The sequence below is a fragment of the Schistocerca americana genome, chromosome 10, assembly GCF_021461395.2.
Source record: "Schistocerca americana isolate TAMUIC-IGC-003095 chromosome 10, iqSchAmer2.1, whole genome shotgun sequence".
Taxonomy (NCBI): domain Eukaryota; kingdom Metazoa; phylum Arthropoda; class Insecta; order Orthoptera; family Acrididae; genus Schistocerca; species Schistocerca americana.
This window is the reverse complement of record NC_060128.1, coordinates 48,621,702-48,637,280: the sequence shown is the minus strand read 5'-3', so window position 1 is coordinate 48,637,280 and position 15,579 is coordinate 48,621,702. Positions and strand designations below refer to the sequence as shown.

At 42.2% G+C, this 15,579-nt stretch overlaps 1 protein-coding gene across 1 annotated transcript in view; it reads left to right on the top strand.

Moving 5' to 3' along the window:
* LOC124552655 (serine/threonine-protein kinase 11-interacting protein) overlaps window positions 1–15,579 on the top strand; it is a 277,366-nt gene that overhangs the window by 107,079 nt on the left and 154,708 nt on the right. The window contains exon 8 of the mRNA XM_047126981.1: window positions 371–500. Coding sequence (XP_046982937.1) covers window positions 371–500 — 130 coding nt within the window. The remainder of the gene's footprint in view (window positions 1–370; window positions 501–15,579) is intronic.

Here is a 15,579-nt window from a genome sequence, read left to right as displayed (position 1 = left end):
CACGTACGTGTCGTGTTACAACTTCGGAGTAACTCGTGGTACTTCGTGGAAGAGGAAACTGACACTATTTCAGTATACGGCTCACAGTTTTTTGGAGATTTAAACCTTCGAAACACATTACGGAAATAAACCGACAGTTACCGGTAACAATAAAATTGTTCTCTCGTTCAATATCGGTAACAGTCTCAATAAATTCTGAGCAAAAACTTTGCACGTAAATGTAAGTTTACGCAATGTCATCGGTATTACCGTTAATATTTGTAAGACTACAAACCGTGTGTTGAGTGGTGACTTTCACTCTTCCCATTATTTGTATTCCACTCGTCAGTTACTTCTTTTTTTCTCAGTATTGCCAAATTTACTTTTTCAGGTAGACAGTGTGGAAGTGCTCAAGGAAGGAAACAGCGACACATTGGATGACTCGTGTGAACACACACTCCCATCAGAAGAAGGGAACGGACAACGAGAAGAGGAAGAAATAATTCCACCGGCAGATGATGGTAATAAGAGAAAGACAGTGCGTAGCTCCTCGGGCCTTTTAAAAAGTCACTGTGTGGTAGTTATTATAGCCCAGACTACTCTAGGTGTGAAAATTACCGAACAATCAGTTTAATAAGTCATAGCTGCAAAATACTAACGCGAATTCCTTACAGACAAATGGAAAAACTGATAGAAGCCGACCTCGGCAAAGATCAGTTTGGATTCCGTAGAAATATTGGAACAAGTGAGGCAATACTGACCTTACGACTTATCTTAGAAGAAAGATTAAGGAAAGGCAAACCTACGTTTCTAGCATTTGTAGACGTAGAGAAAGCTTTTGACAATGTTGACTGGAATACTCTCTTTCAAATTCTGAAGGTGGCAGGGGTCAAATACAGAGATCAAAAGGCTATTTACAATTTGTACAGAAACCAGATGGCAGTTATAAGAGTCGAGGACATGAAAGGGAAGCAGTGGTTGGGAAGGGAGTGAGACATAGGGTTGTAGCCTCTCCCCGATGTTATTCAATCTGTATATTGAGCAAGAAGTGAAGGAAACAAAAGAAAAATTCAGATTAGGTATTAAAATCCATGGATAAAAAATAACAACTTTGAGGATCGCCGATGACATTGTAATTGTGTCAGAGACAGCAAAGCACGTGCAAGAGCAGTTGAACAGAATTGACAGTGTCTTGAAAGGAGGATATAAGATGAACATCAACAAAAGCAAAACTAAGATAATGGAATGTAGTCGAATTAAGTCGGGTGATGCTGAGGGAATTAGATTAGGAAATGAGACACTTAAAGTAGTAAAGGAGTTTTGCTATTTGGGGAGCAAAATAACTGATGATGGTCGAAGTAGAGAGGATATAAAATGTAGACTGGCAATGGCAAGGAAAGCGTTTCTGAAGAAGAGAGATTTGTTAACATCGAGTATAGATTTAAGTGTCAGGAAGTCGTTTCTGAAAGTATTTGTATGAAGTGTAGCCATGTATGGAAGTGAAACGTGGACGATAAATAGTTTAGACAAGAAGTGAATAGAAGCTTTCGAAATGTGATGCTACAGAAGAATGCAGAAGATTAGATGGGTAGATGACATAACTAATGAGGAGGTATTGAATAGAATTGGGGAGAAGAGGAGCTGGTGGCACAACTTGACTAGAAGAAGGGACCGGTTGGTAGGACATGTTCTGAGGCATCTAGGGATCACAAAGTTAGTACTGGAGGGCAGAGTGGAGGGTAAAAATCGTAGAGGGAGACCAAGAGGTGAATACACTAAACAGATTCAGAAGGATGTAGGTTGCAGTAGGTACTGGGAGATGAAGAAGCTTGCACAGGATAGAGTAGCATGGAGAGCTGCATCAAACCAGTCTCAGGACTGAAGACCACAACAACAACAACTCTAGGTGTCTGGGAGCACCGGTAGCAGGCAAAAGTTACTTCTCACATTCCCGAACCTCCACTCTTGAAAATCGGCGACACTGTAAGCGGCAATAGCATCTGAGTACATTAATCGATTTTAAGACACTCGCTTAACACCGGCTAGCAACTGACGCAGTTTTGCGCGCACCGGTCGGACCCCGCCACTTCGTCTGGACTCGGTCATCTAGATTCTGCCTGTGACTGCTTCACCTGTTTCATCTATATCTACATCAGTACTCTGCAAGCAACCTTAAAGTGTGTCACAGAGGGTACTTCCGGTGCCACTGTCTGTTGCCCCCTCCCCCGTCGTGTTGGCGATTGTTATGCAAGAAGTAATCAAGCTGCGGGCCTATGGGGTATCGTCTCAGTTGTGCGACTGGATTCGTGATTTCCTGTCAGGAATGTCGCAGTTCGTAGTAATAGACGGCAAATCATCGAGTAAAACTGAAGTGATATCAGGTGTTCCCCAGGGAAGCGTCCTGGGACCTCTGCTGTTCCTGATCTATATAAATGACCTGGGTGATAATCTGAGCAGTTCTCTTAGGTTGTTCGCAGATGATGCTGTGATTTACTGTCTAGTAAGGTCATCCGAAGACCAGTATCAGTTGCAAAGCGATTTAGAAAAGATTGCTGTATGGTGTGGCAGGTGGCAGTTGACGCTAAATAATGAAAAGTGTGAGGTGATCCACACGAGTTCCAAAACAAATCCGTTGGAATTCGATTACTCGATAAATAGTACAATTCTCGAGGCTGTCAATTCAACTAACTACCTGGGTGTTAAAATTACGAACAACTTCAGTTGGAAAGACCACATAGATAATATTGTGGGGGAGGTGAGCCAAATGTTGCGTTTCATTGGCAGGACACTTAGTAGATGCAACAAGTCCACTAAAGAGACAGCTTACACTACACTCGTTCGTCCTCTGTTAGAATATTGCTGCGCGGTGTGGGATCCTTACCGGGTGGGATTGACGGAGGACATCGAAAGGGTGCAAAAAAGGGCAGCTCGTTTTGTATTACCACGTAATAGGGGAGAGAGAGTGGCAGATATGATACGCGAATTGGGATGAAGTCATTACAGCAAAGACGGTTTTCGCCGCGGCGAGATCTACTTACGAAATTTCAGTCACCAACTTTCTCTTCCGAATGCGAAAATATTTTGTTGAGCCCAACCTACATAGGTAGGAATGATCATCAAAATAATCAATCAGAGCTCGAACAGAAAGGTTTAGGTGTTCGTTTTTCCCGCGCGCTGTTCATGAGTGGAATGGTAGGGAGATAGTATGATTGTGGTTCGATGAACCCTCTGCCAAGCACTTAAATGTGAATTGCAGAGTAATCATGTAGATGTAGATGAAGAACGATTGTCAGTAATCCGTGCATTTGCCTTAATTCCTCAGATGTTCTCTTTATGGCAATCTCAGAACATATGTGGGAGAAAGTAATATGTTGCCCTACTCTTCTCAGAATGAACCCTCTGAAAATTTCGGTAGAAACCTTCTCCGTGAATCGGAACACGTCTACCTTAGTGTCTCTCACTGGAGTTTGTCGTGCACCTCTGTAATGCTCTCGTGCCGACGAATTGCGCACTCTTTGGAAGAACTGTATCTCTTCTGTTAATCCGACCTGTTAAGGATCTCACACTGATGAGGAATATTCGGGTATCGATCTTTCGTCGACGAATTACACTGCCTCGAGATTCTTCCGACGGACCTAACTCTGGCATCTGACTTTCCTGCTGTTTGTTTTATGTGGTCATTCCATTTAAGATCGTTCCGAATTGTTACTCCTCAATATTTTACTGTAGTTATGGTTTCCAGCAGTGTGTCAAATGGTTCAAAATGCTCGGAACACTATGGGACTTAACTGCTGAGGTCATCAGTCCCCTAGAACTTAGAACTACGTAAACCTAACTAACCTAAGGACATCACACACATCCATGGCCAAGGCAGGATTCAAACCTGCGACCGTAGCGGTCGCGCGGTTCTAGACTGTAGTGCCTAGAACTGCTCTCCTATCGGAGTACAAAAAAGGCAAGTATGCTCCTCTTTATTAAAAGATTCAGACTGAAAAGTGGCATACACAGGGTGCGGCGCGGGAACTTCCTTATTTGAAACGCGCTGCACACGGCAGCTGTTACTCGTAGTTGCATGGATTTCTGTGAAATCGAAAGTGTCAGACTTAACTTTTTTTTTTAAAAAAAGGTTAGTGTAGTAGCAATTGTGCAGTGGGCGAGAGAGCAGCCCTCGTTCGCCATTGAGGCCTACTTTTCGAACGGACGTTCGGTCGTCAGAACTCGGCGTGCATTCGGGAAACAGTTACATATCGCCCCTGCAGGTCGTGTTCCTGATGGGAAATCAATTCTTATGTTAGTAGACACCTTTATAGGTACTGAAAGTGTGCAGAAAAAGAAACCGGGACTTTCAAGAACTACCAGAACACCTGAAAACATCGAGAGGATAAGGATGTCGATTTTGAATTCCCCCGAGCGATCTGCAAGCTGCCCTTGCAATTTCTGAATGCACAGTGAGAAAAATTATTCATTAAGAGTTGAAATATCATCTGTATAAACTGTCAGTGGTGCACACACTTCATCCACATGATTTTGATTCACTAAAAAATGCGTATGAAACCTCGATCGACGAGCTGTCTTGTGACGCCTCAGTGTCCTTCAGCACCGAGGCACATTTTTGTTTGTCTGGCTGCGTGAATAAACAAAGCAGTATTGGAGTGGCACGAACCTCTGAGAACTTCGTGAGCTGCCCCTGCATACAGAATGTGTGACTGTTTGGTGTGCACTATCTAAATTTGGCATTATTGACCCACGGTTTTTCAAAGAGAACAATAAAGCAGTGTCAGGTAATTCTGAGCATTACGATCAGATGATTGAACAGTTTTTCCTTCTCGAAATTGAAGAAATGGATGTGGGTGATGTCTGGTTCCTACAAGATGGCACCACGGCACGAATGATCTGTGCGATTGCAGGCTTTCTAGGCATATTTCAGCTGTGAAATCTTCACGTGTTATCAGCCGAATGGCATCGTCTTCTAGTCACAACGTTTCAACGGACTGCGTATCCGTCATCTTCAGGCGAAGTGACTTTGCCTGGCAACTTCGCCTGAAGGTGACGCATTCGCAATCCTTTGAAACGTCGTGACTAGAAGACTGTAATATACCTAATACAGGGTGCGTCAAAAAAATATATACAATCTTTGAAGTGTCATAGAAAATTTATTTCCCGTTCTACAATGTTAAATTTCTGGAAATGGAAAGCTTAAAGTCCAATTGGAAAAATAAATGTACTTTGCAAATGTGATTAATGTTCAAACTGGTGGCCTTCATCAACAAAACATTTCTGAGTACGAGTCACCACTGATTCCGTACATCCAATGAGATTTCTGCGCACACCGCCTGAATCTCATTCCAAAGTGTGTCCAGGTTATATGGTTTACGTTTGTACACATCATCTTTTACTGTGCCCCATAAGAAGAGATCCAGCTGCGTGAGGTCTGGAGAGCATGCAGGAAACTCAATTGGTCCCCTGCGTCCTATCCACTGGCCTTGCATATTGTGATCCAGGTATGCTCGTACATCCCTATGATAGTGCGGCGAGGCACCATATTGTTGGAAATAAAACTCATCATTACCGTATAATGTATGAATGGCAGGGAATATGGAGTCAGCAAGCATTGTTAGGTACGTTTCTCCAGTAACAGTACCTTCAAAGTGGAAAGGCCCAATGAGTCCGCTTGCAGACAAACCACACCACACATTTACACCAGGCAAATTCACAGCCTTTTCAACTGTAATGTGAGGATTATCTTCAGCCCAGTACACACAATTGTGCCTATTGACAGTTCCATTGAGTTTGAATTGGGCTTCATCTGACCAAATTATGCTACCCATAAATCCTGGTTCACGTCTCAACATCTCCTGAACCCATTCACAAAATTCTAACCTTCAATCTGGATCGTCGGCACTTGGTAGCTGTTGCACCAGCCTTGGAATGTACACACGAAACTTGGCTTTCTTCAGATTGTGTAGCACACTACTGGCACTTACATTACTCTCACGTGCCACTTGCCTTGAAGATTTTTGAGGCGAACGCTGAAACAGTTCCAAGACTGCAGTTGTGGAATCATCACTTGTAGCTGTACGAGGCTGCCCTGATCGACCTTTATGCACATCATACACTGTTCCATGAATTTCGAATTTGTCTCGTAGACGAGTAATTGTTAACCTTGAAGGTGGTTCTGTACCATACTCACTTCTCCACTGTCTTCGAACCGCAGCTACATTCTCAAACTTCCAGTACCACTTAATTATCTGCTTCCGCGCTTCAAAGCTCAAATGCACGTCTGCCATGTTGCAGTTACTACCTTGCCACTGCTGCCACCTGTTGAAGAAACATAACATTACTTTCTCACAGATATTTAACCTTGTAGAACAGGAAATAAATTGTCTACGACAGTTCAAAGTGTATATACATTTTTTTGACGCACCCTGTATACAAAGACTTAATGAAAAACTTCGATTCCCTGACATCATGTAGTACAATACCTCACTTTAAAATGATTGATATTGTGGTGATTCGTGATTTTCATAAAAATGACACTAAATTGGAGACTAATTAGCAGACACTATTACAAAATAAAACAAACGACAATGTATTTTAAGAAACTGTGGCATTCATTGTAGTAATGGGAAAGACTTGAATTAGTGAAAATGGTAGGAATATGGTATTAATCACCAACTGTAATTACTCAGATAATTGGACTTTTACGAATGTAGTTTAGCATTCAAGAAATTATTCTGTCACTCGCAAATGAAGGCACATATTGTAAAACGTAAATTTAGGATGAAAGCTGTAAAGAACATTCTGTCTCAATGACTTTATTGATTAAACTTGTATTGTTGTAACCAGATATACACCTAATTATAAAATTCTAGGCATCTGTTACAAATTCTGTCGATCAAAACCTGTTTCATTTTACCTTCTTAGCTTCAATTACTGTTAAGAATGTGAGTCATTGTGTAATTAGCATGTATTAATTAATTTTGTGAAGTTCATTATTGTACTCATGTTTAGATCGAATTTTCACATTTAAAAACATTTTTACTTTATAAATTTCACATATTATTCAATTCTGTAATTTTGGATGTATTATTCTGTGTAATTAGAACATCTTAGCGTTGGAACTTGTTTTGAGGATTACCTTACCGACGAGCAGATAATAATTAAGTAGAAGTGTTAAAGGACGACGCCACTCGGCTGATAACCCGTGAAGATTTCACAACTTCCCCAGTCGTCTCATCTCTTTGACGGGTGATCTCCAGTGGCCAGCACACTTGCCAGATTTAGCACCGTGCGACTTTTTCTTACAGGGATATCTCAAATCCTCGGTGCATACCAAGCGTCCGCAGACCCCGGCTGAGCTACAGAACAATATTCGTGTCGCCGCTGCCGACATCGACAGAAGCACGTCGGGAAAAGTGGACCGGAACTTCCGATTTTGACCCTCAAATGCATTGAGCAGAATGGAGGCCACAGTCGAAATATCATTTTCAAAACTTAATGGAACAAAACTTTAGATGTTGCTCTTTGTAAAGAAAAAAGAATTAAATTGACATCTCTAATACTTTCTGTTCGTGATTTTTTTTTTATTTATTTTTTTATTTTTTTTTTTTTTTTTTTTTTTTTTAATTAGGAAGATCCTGCACTGCGAGCAGTTTGTTCCTCGGCACCTTAAAAATTTTCCCAAAAGTTTTAGCAAACGAACATACCGGTGCTCTTTTTTAATGTGCAGCTCACCTCTCGCTCCCACCCGCTAGTCCGTCACTGTAAGCCACCAGTACCTGTTCACTGCCACTCACCCACTCATTCAGCCCAACTCGTTGCCATTATCGCTTTGTGCCTTGTGTTTCAACTACTGTCTTCTCTCCCTGTTACTTCTCTCCCTGGCACTGTTTCCTTCACTCGTTTCCTAGCACTGTTCTCTCACCATCTACTGTATTCCACTTCCACTCTGCCTCTCCCTTTGTCTCACACTACCATTTTCTCCTCCACTCCTTCTATACCACGACAGCTGTCTACTATCTTCCGGCATATATTACTTCTCCTTCTCTTTCTCTCTCTCGGCATAAAAAAGCGCGTGTATAAAAACGTGCTGAGGAAGGTAGAATGAGGCAGCTGGTACCCCACTTTATAGTGAGAGTCTTTGATTTGAATAAAGAGGAGCATATTTGCCTTTTTTCTGCTGTGATAGGCGCAATTTTTTTGCTGTTTCCATTCTTTTTCCTGAGACTGCAGGGCATGTCAACTCGTATGAAAAGAACTTAATGGGTCAGTAACATTTTGATAAGAACTAAATTTACGCCTCAGACTAGACTTTAGGTGCACAAAAATTTCGCACGTGTTTCAGTACTACATTGTGGTGCTCACGTACTCCTTCCGATGACACCGGAGACACTCGACACCCTCCACGCTATGTCACTTTATAAACTACGTTTTCGCCTCATGCTGCATTTTACGAGTATAAGTAGGGTAACTTTGAACCTGTGTATCTTGGAAATGGATGAAGATATCTAGAAAATTTTCAATATTGTTCAAGACTGGAACCTTAGGAATGTATTGTTAAATTTACAGTCATTTGTTATGCATAGTTGTCTCAAATCTGAGGCTGGGGTTTGGTAACAAAGTAGTTTTCTACAATTTCTTAAGTCTACAATTTTGACAAATTGTACCAACAAAATTTACACACTGCATCATTCAGATATTCAATCGTTCATCGTGTGTTGTTGTTGTTGTTGTTGTTGTTGTGGTCTTCAGTCCACAGACTGGTTTGATGCAGCTCCCCGTGCTACTCTATCTGATGAAAGCTTCTTCATCTCCAATAACTACTGCAACCTACATCCTTCTGAATCTGCTTAGTGTATTCATCTCTTGGTCTCCCTCTACGATTTTTACCCTCCATGCTGCCCTCCAATACTAAATCGGTAATCCCTTGATGCCTCAGAACATGTCCTGCCAACCGATCCCTTCTTCTAGTCAAGTTGTGCCACAAACTTCTCTTCTCCCCAATTCTATTCAATACCTCCTCATTAGTTATGTGATCTACCCATCTAATCTTCAGGATTCTTCTGTAGCACCACATTTCGAAAGCTTCTATGCTCTTCTTGTCTAAACTATTTATCGCCCATGTTTCACTTCCGTACATGGCTACACTCCATACAAATACTTTCAGAAACGACTTCCTGACACTTAAAGCTATACTCGATGTTAACAAATTTCTCATCTTCAGAAATGCTTTCCTTGCCATTGTCAGTCTACATTTGATGTCCTCTCTACTTCGACCATCATCAGTTATTTTGCTCCCCATTTAGCAAAACTCCTTTACTACTTTAAGATCTCATTTCCTAATCTAATTCCCTCAGCATCACCCAACTTAATTTGACTACATTCCATTATCCTCGTTTTTCTTTTGTTGATGTTCATCTTATACCCTCCTTTCAAGACACTGTCCATTCCATTCAACTGCTCTTCCAAGTCCTTTGCTGTCTCTGACAGAATTACAATGTCATCAGCAAACCTCAAAGTTTTTATTTCTTCTCCATGGATTTTAATACATACTCCGAATTTTTCTTTTGTTTCCTTCACTTCTTGCTCAATATACAGATTGAATAACATCAGGGAGAGGCTACAACCCTGTCTCACTCCTTCCCAACCACTGCTTCCCTTTTGTGTCCCTCGACTCTTATAACTGCCATCTGGTTTCAGTACAAATTGTAAATAATCTCTCGCTCCCTGTATTTTACCCCTGACACCTGAATCTGAAAGAGAGTATTCCAGACAACATTGTCAAAAGCTTTTTCGAAGTCTACAAATGCTAGAAACGTAGGTTTCCCTTTCCTTAATCCATCTTCTAAGATGAGTCATAGGGTCAGTATTGCCTCACATGTTCCAACATTTCTGTGGAATCCAAACTGATCTTCCCTGAGGTCAGCTTCTATCAGTTTTTCCATCCGTCTGTAAAGAATTTGTTTTAGTATTTTGCAGCCATGGCTTATCAAACTGATAGTTTGGTAATTTTCACATCTGTCAACACCTTCTTTCTTTCATATTGGAATTATTATATTCTTTTTGAATTCTGAGGTTATTTTGCCTCTCTCATACATCTTGCTCACCAGATGGAAGAGTTTTGTTAGGGCTGGCTCTCCTGAGCTTATCAGTAGTTCTAATGGAATGTTGTCTACTCACGGGGCCATGTTTCGGCTTAGGTCTGTCAAACTCTTCACACAGTATCATGTCTCCCATTTCATGTTCATCTACATCCTTTTCCATTTCCATAATATTGTCCTCAAGAACATCACCCTTGTATAGACCCTCTATATACTGCTGACGATAAATAGTTTAGACAAGAAGAGAATAGAAGCTTTCGAAATGTGATGCTACAGAAGAATGCTGAAGATTAGATGGGTAGACCACATAACTAATGAGGAAGTATTGAATAGGATTGGGGAAAAGAGAAGTTTGTGGCACAACTTGACTAGAAGAAGGGATCGGTTGGTAGGACATGTTCTGAGGGATCAAGGAATTGCCAATTTAGTATTGGAGGGCAGTGTGGAAGGTAAAAATTGCAGAGGGAGACCAAGAGATGAATACACTAAACAGATTCAGAAGGATGTAGGTTGCAGTAGGTACTGGGAGATGAAGAAGTTTGCACAGGATAGAGTAGCATGGAGAGCTCCATCAAACCAGTCTCTGGACTGAAGGGCACAACAACAGCATATACTGCTTCCACTTTCTGCTTTCCCTTCTTTGCTTAGAACTGGGTTTCCATCTGATCTCTTGATATTTATACAAGTGGTTCTCTTTTCTCCAAAGGTCTCTTTTTAATTTTCATGTAGGCATTATCTATCTTTCCCCTAGTGACATATGCTTCTGCGTCCTTATATTTGTCCTCTAGCCATCCCTGCTTAACCATTTTGCACTTCCTGTCAATCTCATTTTTGAGACGTTTGTATTCCTTTTTGCTGTGTGTACACAGATATAGCCATCATCGTCAATTAGTTTGAGGTAGGGGTTTACATATATATATATCATAAAAGTTTGAGCCATTTATGTGTGTGGGATAGTGGAATCCGTGGCTGGAGTTTTGACTGCTGCTGACAGTGAAAAGTGCTCTCTCTCTCTCTCTCTCTCTCTCTCTCTCTCTCTCTCTCTCTCTCTCTCTGTCTCTCTGTCTTTCTTTCTCAGGAATCCACCCATGACTTTATGCAAATGCATTTTCCGTTCATTCATTCACAGGGGTACCAATTGGTTTAATTAAATCACAGACATACTCATTGTCAATCTATCTATTTAACTTTTATTTGAATATTTAACCTGTATGAGGAGGGTAACTTTGAAGTTCTGTATATAGGAAAGGGATAAACGAATCGAGAAAATATTCAATGTTGTTCAAGCTCAGGATCTTATGAAAAATTTCAGCCATTTGCTCTCCATAGCCATCTCAGAATCCCGTCCTGGGTTTCGGTCCACTGGTGATGCCAAAAGTATAGTTAAAAAAAACACACTTTTTTAAGGGGAGGTGGGGTTGCAAGAAACTGCCCATGAGCTAATTGTGCCTCTGTAAGTCACATCAAGCCTTAGACCACACCGATGCAAAGAGAACCGACCAATTTGCTACATTTAGTTAAGCAGGAGGGAGTGTGTAATATTCATACTTTGACCCTACTGTAGGATAGTGTCACTAAGATGATCCTGCTGTCAGCTGTGAAAACGGTCCCTGACCCGAGGGATATCCAAAACACTCGACACCACCTTATCATCACCAATAGAACCCAAAGTAAGAGCACCAGAAAATCTCCTTTTTATGCGCAGCATTTCAGAATGTATCGTTAAGCGTGTTGTTACCGCGTACTTATTGTACACTTGTGGGTTACTTCTTCTACGTGTACTCGATGTGTGACATTTTACGTACTTGACATCTTCTTTCCAGGAAGTACTGTGATAATTTGTCCGTTATTGTTTAGTTTTGCCCTATGTAGTCCCAGCAGTGTACGTATTGCTCTCGTGTTATGTGTTATAAAGGAAGTGTCGAGCAGTAAGTAGCCATTGAAGCAAATAGTTAAACACCATCACTCAAGATCTCCAATTATTTCGCCACCAGGGCATGGTGCCCGTGTTTGTGTGTGTGTGTGTGTGTGTGTGTGTGTGTGTGTGTGTGTGTTAAACACTCGCACGCGCGTGTGTGCGCTCATGTTTGTAATTTTTAGGCCCATTCTTCCTCAATCTTCAAATGAAATTATTGTCCCATATGGTGAAAGATCTTCCTGCATTCTCTCATCCTATTGCATTATACATCAACAAAATGTTTGCAATTCTGTGGTTTCCTATTTGTTTAATATTCTCCTTCCAAGTTTAGTAATTATCTCGTATGCTGATTAGAATTCTGTGGTTATTCACTCGTTCAGTGCCCTCGTTCCATTTTAGTGTACTGTCCTGTATGTTGTCATTTATATTGAAGATACCCAGTTCCTTCTGTGTATCATTACTTCTTTCTTTTGACCTGGAGCGAATACCCTGCCACTGACCTCATTTTCAGTAAACGGTGAGACAGAACATCCGGCAGGTACCGACCTCGAATAGAAAGACTATTACTGCGACAGAACTGTGTGCACTGTCGTAGCTTTTGTAACTGTTAGGAGGAGTCAGGGTACAGGGGGGGAAGTTTAGTAGGTGGAGGACAAGTGAGTTAAGGCCCCAGGGTGAGGGGAGCCTTCTCGGCTGCTTCTAATATTGTTATGCTCCGTCTGGTTTGTTGTCCGTTTCTTGCCGCTGTACGTCAATACGGGAGGCTGCCGTCAGCTTGTGGAACTTTGAAGTGACTTCTATGTTTTTTCCATCTTAATGTACTATTGTACTACATGTACTTTGAAATTTGCTTGTCTATTGATCATGTCCATTCTCTCACAGTAAGATAAATTATACCCAAAGTCTTTGAAACTGCATATGTGTTCTATCTATTTTAATTATTTTAGTTTTCAAATGTCGTTTCCTTGGAACACCAACCACCTCCAGTTCTTGTTACTGATATGATCAGCTTAAAATCTTCCCTTATATTTTCCATCTACACTATGTGATCAAAAGTATCCAGATACCCCCCAAAACATACATTTTCCATATTAGGTGCATTGTGCTGCCACCTACTGACAGGTACTCCATATCAGTGACCTAAGTAGTCATTAGACATCGTGAGACAGCAGAATGGGGTGCAACGCGGAACTCGCGGACTTCGAACGTGTTCAGATGATTAGGTGTCACTTGTGTCGTATGCCTGTACGTGAGATTTCCACACTTCTAAACATCCGTAGGTCCAGTGTTCCCGCTGTGATACTGAAGTGGAAACGTGAAGGGACACGTACAGCACAAAAGCGTACAGGCCGACCTCGTCTGTTGACTGACAGAGATTGCCGACAGTTGAAGAGGGTGCTAATATGTAATAGGCAGACATCTAACCAGTCTGTCACACGAGAATTCCAAACTGCATCAGGGTCTGCTGCAAGTACTGTGACAGTTAATCAGGAGGTGAGAAAACTTGGATTTCACGGTCGAGCTACTGCACGTAAGCCACACGTCGCGCCGGTAAATGCCGAACGACGCCTCACTCGGTGTAAGGAGGGTAAACATTAGACGATTGAACAGTGGAAAAATGTGGTGTGGAGTCACGAATCACGGTACACAATGTGGCTATACGACGGCAGGGTGTGGATATGGCGAATGCCCGGTGAACGTCATCTGCAAGTGTGTTTAGTGGCGACAGTAACATTCGGAGGCAGTAGTGTTACGGTGTGATCGTACTTTTTGTGGAGGGGGCTTGGATCCCTTGTTGTTTTGTGGGGCAGTATCACAGCACAGGTCTGCATTGACATTTTAAGCACCTTATTGATCCCCCCTGTTGAAGAGCAATTCGATGATGGTGACTGCATCTTTCAGCACGATTGAGCAACTTTTCATAATGCACGGCCCGTGGCAGAATAGTTACATGACAATAACATCCCTGTAATGGACTGGCCTGAACAGAGTCCAGACCTGAATCCTATAGAACACCTTCGGAATGTTTTGGAACACCTACTTCGTGCCAGGCTTCACAGACTGACATCAATACCTGTCCTGAGTGCAGCACTCTGTGAAGAATGGCCTGCTATATCCCAAGAAACCTTCCAGCACCTGATTCAAAGTATGCCTTTGAGAGTTAAAGCTGTCATCGAGGCTAAGGGTTGGCCAACACCATATTGAATTCCAGCATTACCGACGGAGGGCGCCACGAACTTGTAAGTCATTTTCCGCCAGGTGTCCGGTTACTTTCGATCACGTAGTGCAGGCTGTTCCAACAGAGCTCCAGGGAGCCGGAGCGCTCACTGTGGCAGCTCGGAACCCGCGTGGAGGGGGAAAGCGTACTCGCTGCCCCCTGGCTGCATGCAGCCGCAACTGACGCAATAATGCGTGTTCAATGACAGCTATGACTAGCCGCAGGAGCCCAGTACCTCTATTGGAGGATACCTTTCCATTCATTGAGAAGGATGGTCGTCCGCAGTGTCACGAATGTCATAAAGTATTTAATTCTGCGAAGAAGTATAATATACGATGACATTATACACGTCTTCACGCAGCGCACTACGATCAGGTACAAGGCGTTGCACGCAGAGAGCTGATAGCCAGGGCTAAGAACGACATACCAGGAGACGTAAGTTTAGAAACGGTTTTGTAATACAGAGGGTATCAACACATGCAACATAGTTCGTGTTCTGTAATGCGTTTATAATTTTCAGGTGAATGAGAGTGGAGAAAACACTACTGAATCTGCAATTCGAGCAAGCTAGAGGGTCGCTCACATCATTGCGACGAGTGGCAAACCGTTTTCGGTGGGACCACTCGTAAAATCGTGCACGGTAGCAGTTGCAGAATGTTTGTTTCCGAGGGAGGTGCAGGCAATTGAAGGGGTTTGCCTGTCGAAGCAAACAATGTCTCGTCGAATCCTGGACATGGCGGCGGATTTAGAGACACAGCTCAGGAAAAAGGTGGAGAGCGTTGTTGCATTTTCGTTAGCGCTTGACGAAAGCACCGACATATCGGACTGTGCTCAGCTTGCAGTCTTCGTGCGTGGTGTCGACATGGAGCTGCAAGTAACTGAAGAACTCTCGGATGTGGTACCACTCGATTATACCGCAACAGGACGTGACCTTTTTGAAGCTGTTTGTGAATCAGTGGACAATATGAATTTGCTGTGGGATAAACTCCATTCTGTAGCAACAGACGGTGCACCACAAATGATCGGGCATCACCGAGGTTTTGCTTCTCGTTTGAAAAATAAACTCAGGGACGAATTTGGGAAAGACATTTTGACTCTTAATTTTTTTATTCACCAAGAGGCACTGTGTGCTGAAACAGTAGAGCTAGGTGGCGTAATGAAAGATGTAGTGGAGAGTGTGAATTTTGTGCGGCATCATGGTAGAAATCATTGCCAATTCAAAGGATTCCTGAAAGATATGGAAGCGGAGTATGGGGATATACCTTATTACAGTACAGTTCGTTGGCTGAGTCGGGGAAAAGTTATTGATGTTTTCTTTGCCATTCGTGAGGAAATATCCATTTTTCTCAAAATGAAAGGGGAAG